Source organism: Kryptolebias marmoratus, linkage group LG7 (genome assembly GCF_001649575.2).
Source record: "Kryptolebias marmoratus isolate JLee-2015 linkage group LG7, ASM164957v2, whole genome shotgun sequence".
In the NCBI taxonomy this organism is placed as follows: Eukaryota; Metazoa; Chordata; class Actinopteri; order Cyprinodontiformes; family Rivulidae; genus Kryptolebias; species Kryptolebias marmoratus.
In genome coordinates this window covers 5,677,641-5,685,557 of record NC_051436.1, presented here as the reverse complement: position 1 = coordinate 5,685,557, position 7,917 = coordinate 5,677,641, and the positions used below count along the sequence as shown (strand labels likewise).

General features: G+C 47.5%; 1 protein-coding gene across 2 annotated transcripts in view; it reads left to right on the top strand.

Moving 5' to 3' along the window:
• Positions 1-7,917, top strand: part of plcb3 (phospholipase C, beta 3 (phosphatidylinositol-specific)) — a 54,002-nt gene that overhangs the window by 10,147 nt on the left and 35,938 nt on the right. For both annotated transcript variants that reach the window (XM_017428033.3, XM_017428032.3), the window contains exon 2: positions 4,906-4,989. In XM_017428033.3, coding sequence (XP_017283522.1) covers positions 4,906-4,989 — 84 coding nt within the window. The remainder of the gene's footprint in view (positions 1-4,905; positions 4,990-7,917) is intronic.

Sequence of the window (7,917 nt, the reverse complement as noted above, 5' to 3'; positions counted from 1 at the left end):
AAAAAAAAAAAAAAAAAAAAAGAGGGATTTTTAAAATCAGATATTCTATCTTTTCTTTTTTTTGATTTGCCAGATCTCCGCCAGCATTGTTTAACTCTAACCGGACTGACGAGCTAATGGCTAGTCCGAGCAGGTCCAGGACCAAAATGGATTGCAGCCATTTTGGAACGAATCCAGCCTCGGAAGCGTTTCAGCGGTTTATGCCTTTGAATCACCATCAACTTCATGAAACATTGTTATTTACATAGAGATTTATGGTGATTTAAGCACAGTTGTCACCAGCAGCAGCTAGCTGTAGCACTTCCTGCACTTCCTGCAGGAATATAATAACCATAAAATGCAAAGCTGCTAACTAGCAAAGGCAAAGAGAAAGTTAAGATGACTGACAAACCTCTATAGTGAGAAAAGAAATTAAAGTTAGAAGGCAAAAGACACGTTAGCCTGTAAGCTAGGCTAACAAACTGTTGACTTTTAGCTTGTTAGCACGAGTAGTTTTAAAAGCACTTAGCTTTAATTAAAAAACAAAATCAACTAGGTTACAAATGGATATCAACGCAATCTTTAACTTATTTGTTGCAAAACTTGTAGATTAAGTAGCAGCTAGCTGGCAAACAAAGAGAATAAAGGTGCTAGCTAGAAGTGGCTATTAGCTTGTGTTGATTGTAACAGATTAGATTATTAGCAAAATAAAACAAAAAATAATCAAACAGCAACTAAAGATATTTAGCGGACATGTTTTTAGCTGAAACTATGGTTACGTTACAGTTATTTACATAAAATCAGCTGTAAGTGCTAATAGTAGCAGCAGAAGCTGTAGCACTTCAGGTGCAGTTTGGAGCTTTCCTGGCAGAAATATTCATCCTGACAGGATCACCGTTTAATGAGAAATTGTCGGTAAAGCGAGGTTTTTAAAATTGTGCGGGAAGGGCGGCGGCAATCCACCTAAGTCTGCTCAGCCGTTAGCTCATCGGTCTGCTCGGAGTAACCGAGGCAGAACCCAGAACCTCACTTCAAACGTCGAAAGCTGGAACCAAGCTGGGCTCGATACACAACCTTGATTTACATCGGAAAATTGAAACTTCAACTGGCGTTTAAGCACACACACACACACACACGTGATGTGTGGATGAGGCGTGTACAGTAAAAGCTGCTGTTTGTATATTTTACGGTAAAAAGCAGCACCAGAAAGCAACCGGTGTATGTAAAACTCAGGCTAATCATGCAAATATATCCAACCACCGTGTGTGTGTGCGAGGATTTGCATATGGGAAGTTCATCTCTGTCCAGTAAACTCTGTGCTTGATGTTGTCAGAAAGAAGGCAAATGTGCAATAATTCACAGAAAAAAACGGCTTTTAAGCCTGAATTAGTTGCACTTCTCTCTCCGCTGCGCACCTGTTTCATGTTTGGTTTTTTTTTATCTTCGGGGAGTTTTCTCTTTTGAGCGGCTCTCTGCTTCGGGTAAAAAAAAAAGATCGAGCCGCCTGTAAGAGCGGCGAGAAACAATCCTCTGCTTTGTTTTGGAAAAAAAAAAAAAAAAACATCGCCAGCGGCGTTGAGCGGACAGTTTCCTGCCTTCCAACAGGAAGTGACACGTCTTGCGTGCGGCGGCGTCCTGCAGGCCCGACATTCAGGCTTTAAATGAAGCTTAGTGGTTCTGTAGCACTCCGAGCTGCGCCTGTACTTCTGCTTTAATAATAATAAATAAAATGAATTCTAAAATATCTGAAACCGGAGTCGTTTTAAGACGGCAGACTAGCCGTTAGCTCATCGCTCCTGTCAGAATAAACTTATTTTTCCAAACCAAGGTCATTCAAACGTTTTATCTGCAACAGGTAAGATATTAATTACTCATAAGGTCTCCGCAGAACCTCACAGAGGTCGCAGAGGGGCAGGAAAACGTCTTGTTAAACTTTCTGAGGGGAGTTAAGGTGAGGAATATTGGAAATATTCCCAAACTGGAAGCTTTCCCGTTACTGGAAATTGGAGCCAATCAAGTCTAAATGTATTCCACTTGCACCTAAAATAAAAAAATCAACCTTTTGTTTCGTCGAAGGCGAACCTCAGACGTCGATGGTTTCGACTGCACCACTTCATTTCCTGCTGAGCGTTTCGCTCCTCGCGGCGCCGTCGGGGCCGTTCTTCGCTTCGTTGACCCACATGCTTCCCGGGCGCCGTTCCTCCTCCGGTTTATTTTCAGCTGCCGAGACGTTTTCGAGCTGCGAGCTTTGGGACTTCCCGCCGCGCCGGGCAAACTGGAGCACGCGGCGCGCTCGTTAGTGACTCTGGTTTCTCCGTCGGGCCGGTTGTTGCGTTTGCTCCCGGTGTTTCTTCTGGTTTCAGCTGAAAGGAAAGTGGTTCGTTTAGACAGAAAACAAAACGCTAATCGGTCCAACGTCAGGCTGGGACATAAAGAGCCTCTGAGCGGGAGGTCGCAGCGTGCAGCCGGGCCCGGGGAGCTAACCGGGGTCACCGGTTCAGTTACAGGTCAGAGCCGGCAGAAACGTCAGAGGGAAGCTGATTGTTCCGGACCGTCTGAGCTGCCGAAGAGGGTGGGAAGCGGGTGAAGACGTGTGCGGTAGAATAATGTGCACAGCCAGGAATAAGGTTTCGTGAACCACACATAAAAAACGTGGCGCAAGCACTCTTTTTGAACGGAAGCGCGCCTGTTTCCTGCTTTCATCGATCGGTGATAGGAGCGGCCCGATTGGCCCGATCTCGGTCCTTAGAGGGGCAAATTGGCGTCAGATTGGTTCGTCATCAAGCTAAAACTTTAGCCGACTCCAGTCAGCCACCAGCTGATTGTTGCTTCCCTCCGGACTCCTCCAATCAGCACTCAGAATGTAAAATGTAAAAGTTACAGTCAATCGATGAAACGGTTTTATTCTGACGGTTTCTTTCTTCTTTTCCTTCTTCATCATTTCCACATCTTCTCGATCTTAAACCTCCATTCCTTTTTTTTTTTTTTTCTCCCAAACATCTTCCTGTTTTCTCTTTAGCCGACGTTGGAGCCTAAGCTGAAGGTATGTCTGCAGTGAAGCTTTAGCTGCTGGTTTTCCATCGAAGCGTCTGTCTGAAGGCGGAGTGACGGGAGAAATGGTTGAACTGTCTCTTTATGAACCAACGAATCAAACGGTCGATTTTAGTAACCTGTTTGTGAGAATGCTGAGTGAGAACCTGCTGCCTCTTTGTTTTTAGCTTTTAGCTACTTGTTTGTTAATTTTGGCCATTAGCCATTGTACGGCTGATTTAGGCTTTAAGCTAACATTTAGCCAATTTTAGCTGTTAGCTGCTGGTATGCTGGTTTAAGCTTTTAGCTTCTGTTCGGCTACCTTTAATGTTTAGCCACTGTTTTGTTCATTTTGGCTTCAAGCTCCTGTTTTGCTAATTTTAGTTTTTAGCTACCATTTTTCTCATTTTACCCTTTTACCTGCTGTTCTGCTGATTTACGCTTTAAGCTAACAGTTTGCTAATTTTTTTTTTTACAGTTTTGGCTAATGTTCTGCCTATTGTAGCTTTTAGCCACTGTTTTGCTCATTTTGGTTTCTGTCTTTTATTTGGCTTATTTTAGCTTTTAGCTGCTGTTCGGATGCTTTTAGGTCTCAGCTAATGTTCTTCTACTTTTAGCTTTTAGCTGCTAATTTTGGCCTATAGCTGCCATTTTGCTGATTTAAGCTTTTAGCTACTGTTCTGCTTTTGTTTATCGTTTAGTTACTGCGCTGATGGTTTCAAGATTAAGCTAATGTTCTGCTATTTTTAACTTTTAGCCACTATTTTGTTCATTTTAGCTGTTGGCCATTGTTCTGCTGGTTTTAGCTTTTTCTGCTAAAGCCGAAATTCGTTGAAAATAAGTTCAATTTAAGTAGTTAAAGTTAATTGCTGAAGCTAAAGTCTGCAGAACACTATTCTGCGGATTTTAGCTTTTAGCTGCTGTTTTAATCTTAGCTTTTAGCTGCTGTTCAAATTCAGATGGGACTTTGTCGTTTTTCCTGCTGGATTTCAGTCCTGAATAACTGTTCAGGTCTTCAACCTTCAGCTTTTGTACATTTTTTAACGTCTCTAGCTGCCCGCGCTCCGCGGTCGTCGCTTCCTGAAAGTTTTCGGCTGCTGCTCGCTGCTCGGCCGCCGTCACTGAGTCATCCGTCACCTCAGCAACAATCTGGATCATGGCTGCCGTCCGCCATGTCTGGACTGTCTGCTGGAGCGTAATTAAAGAGCGTGTGTGTGTGTGTGTGTGTGTGTGTGTGAGATGACTCCATAATGATGATGGTGCTGTAATGATGATTTGGGTTCCTGTGCCGTCATTATGCTGCCCGTGAATCAGATCTCCACGCCGGCCGAAGCCTGGCGGGCTACTAGAACCAACACAGCCGCTACACAACCTGCGGCGCAAACACACACGGTCCGTTTCGGTCTTTCGGGCCCTCTGCTTCCTGTAGGGATGCACGTCACCCGCCGCCCTTTGTGCTGACTCGTAGCGTTTCGGTGAATGACATGCTTTAGCAGCATGTGGAAGAACCATACGCAGCCACAGCAGCCCGGCTCCTCCTCCTCTTGCTCCTCATTTTATGTTTTGTTAAATGAAAAATACATATTGACTGTATGTATATCGGCCATCGGCTGCCTGGAACCTTAAAGTTCTGTCTCAGCCGATTGGTCAACCTCTAGTGGCGGATGTAGCTCAGCTGCGGCGGCCATCTTTAATTAGGGTGACTTCGAGGCATCCATTCAGCGATTTCTTTCTGTAGCGTGCTTTAGCTCAGTGTCTGTAAAACAGGCTAAACCGGAACCGTTTTTGTGTTATGCGGAGGTCGCCTGGCTGCGGCGGCGGCCATCTTGACTGCGCTAAATGCTGTTGTTTGATTTTTTTTTTTTTTCTTTTTGATTTTTCTCTTTTCCCCCGCAGGATTCCGTGGTCCAGCATTCTCTGGTGACCATCAAAGTCGAGCCGAACGGGTTCTTCGTCTACTGGACCGAGCTCCCCAACCAGGTGAGGCGCAAAACAAACAAACCCCTCCCCCCCCGCCCGCAGGAGGAGGCGCGCTCGACACAAACTACACCGTGGAGTTTCCATGAACCGACATGTTGGCTTTACGGTTACTCCCTCTCCTTCCTCCCCGCTCCTCTCGGTCCATCTGGTTTTCCCTCAGTCCATTAGTCAAATCAGCCTCTTCGGATTTTGTCCTCGTCTCTCGTCTCTCCTGCTCCGTCTCGTCCCCAGAGCTGCGGTTTTCTGATCGCCGGCTTTCGTTTCGCCATTAGCGCGGTCAGATTAGATTTAGCGTTTTGGGCACTTGGAGGACGCGGTCGCCCGGATGCACTCAGCAGCGAGCCGGAAGCCGGTTGGGGTTTTTTTTGTTTGAGGCTTCGGTTGTTTCTTTTTACTGCATGTGACCGGAGCTCGGTTGATTAATCTGACTTGGAATAATTGATTACAAATAAGTTTTTATTGTTTTTTTTTATGCCCCTTTGGTTTGAATTTGACACCAAATGTTTGGGGTTGGAGGGATTTCCCATCTTTGCGGCCTCTCAGGGAAGTCGAAATCCAAGATCAGGAAGATCAGTCCAGCTTTTCTTTGGTCGCAACATGGAGGTCGGCAGGAAACCAGCCCACACAGATCAGTGCTTTCTGTTGACGGCGACGACTCAGCCCTGCTTTTAAGGCTGCGTTCACGCCTGAACTGAGTCCGGTGGACTCGGTTCGATTGGGGACCAACGTTTGTTCCATTTTCAGCCGGTCCGGTTCTCATTCACGCTGCACCGAGTCAATCGAGACAAACTCTTTGATTGACCTGTTCCCCCTCCCCGCCTGTGGTGGCGCCGCACCGAGAACTACTGAAGAAAACGACACAAAAACCTCTAAAGATGACTCAGAGCGGAACTTCCTTCTTCTGGAGAAGGAAACCTAAATGGAGTGGCGTCAAACTTTTGCAGTTTTAGAATTTCTGTTTTGACCACGAGCCGTTTCCTTCTCTAGTGGTAGAAACAGGTGTTTGTTCTGGTCGTATTTACCCAGAATGCCCTGTTCTGTAGTCCACTTCCTGCTTTCGAACCGTGCCAGAGTTCACTCCAACCGAACCGAGACCGAGGTTTTTAAGGCAGACCAGAGTTCGATTGCGCGTTGACTTTCTAGGCAACCCTGGTTCCTCGAGGGCCACCGTCCTCCATGTTTGACTTGTTCCTCTGCTCCAACACACCTGTTTTAAATCGATGGGTGATTAACAGGCTTCTGCAGAACAAGAAGAGGTGATTTAACCACTGAATCAGGGGTGTTGGAGCAGAGGAACAGGTAAAACCTGCAGGACGGTGGCCAACTGGAGTTTGATTAAAGCGGACTGAACAGGGCTGCTGTGAACGCACCCTCCGCCTTCGCCCTCAGCTCCTCGGTCCGGTCTTGGTTTCATGCGGCTCCATGTTGGTGATCTCAGACGGAACAACGTTTGAAGACAGAGTAATTAACCCGGCCGGCCCCCAGCCGCATCCTGTCAGTCAAAATGGCCGCTACAGCGACGTCCGACGAGGGCGATGATGTCTTTGCCTGTTTGTGTTCGTTTTTTTTTTTTGTCTGTTAGCAAAATATCTCCTGAACCACTGGTTGTACGTCTACAACTGATTAACGTTTGGAGTCAATTCAGTTCAAGATGGCCATCGCAGCTAAGTGATATTAGCAGATACAAAAATGGCTCTAACTCGGTCAGTTTTGCAGATATTAGCTTAAAATTTGGTGTGGTAGTAGCTGAGAGTCCTCCTCAGAAAATTCTCTGAGCACTTTGAGATCGTGTGTTTAGAAAGTCCATCTCCTTTTCATCGGAGGCTGATTTTAGTTTAAAAGACAAAAAGGCGGCGGTTCCCGGGGGGGGTCGGCGGCGGCAAAGAGGAAAGAGGCCGCGGCAACACAGATCTGCAGCCGCTCCTAATGAGAACTGATGACAGGGGGATTCTGCTCCGAACCCAATTCTCGGAATAGAGGCGCCCAAAATACTCTGCGGCGAGCGCAGCTGCTTGAGCTCTTTTTTTTTTAACGCCGCCTGCGTCGGACACTTACAGGTTCGCTCCTGACTGAGCGCGCTCAGAAGGTGCCGCCTTGTTTCGGTTCCTGATCCGTTAGCCTACAGGTGTCGGACCCCGCTCCTCATGGGGGGCGGGGGGCGGGGCCTGTTCTCTGGGCCTGTTTTAGACGCGTTCCTGCTTCAAACGGACGTCGATTAACGATTTGAATCAGGTGTGTCGGAGCAGGAAAACCCTAAAACTTACCCGACGCCCCGGAGGTCGACCCCTTGTGTTTTTTTCCGTAGACTCTGCTGGTTATTTACTTCCTTGCGCAGACAGTAGCAGCTAGCTGTAGCGCCCCTGCTTTGGCACAGGCTCTCTGGCGCTGCTGTAACGATGGTTTATAAAGTAGGTGTTCACGGGAACCTCTGTGAAAGATTTCAGCTGGTTTTTTTGTTTGTTTCTGTCCCGAACGGGGGTCACTCCGAGAGCCATCTGCTGCAGGTAAGACGGCAGCTGTTGGGGAGATCTGAATCGTTCCTTTAAGGCTGAACGTTCTCACGGAACCCGGAAACGACCCAGCAGACGTTCCGTCACTGCCTCCCTTCAGCGTCAGCCGTTCTGTTGGACGTTCGGCCGTCCGATTCTCATCCCGTCTTCCCCCCCACTCCTGCCGGCGCTGATCCTCGGACCGACCGTTCGTCTGTCTTCATTATTCTATCTGCTCCATCTCACCCCCTCCTCACCCCCTCCCTCCCTCCTCACATCCTCTCCCCCCCCTGACTTCCGCAGTATCTGCTGTTCTCCATCTCCGCCATCATTTGTTCGCGGGTTGGCTTACAAGAACTCTGACTCTCTGAGTGTGTGTGTGTGTGTGTGTGTTCCCATAATGCTCGAGTCGGTGGTGACGGTTCGCTCTGACCCCCCC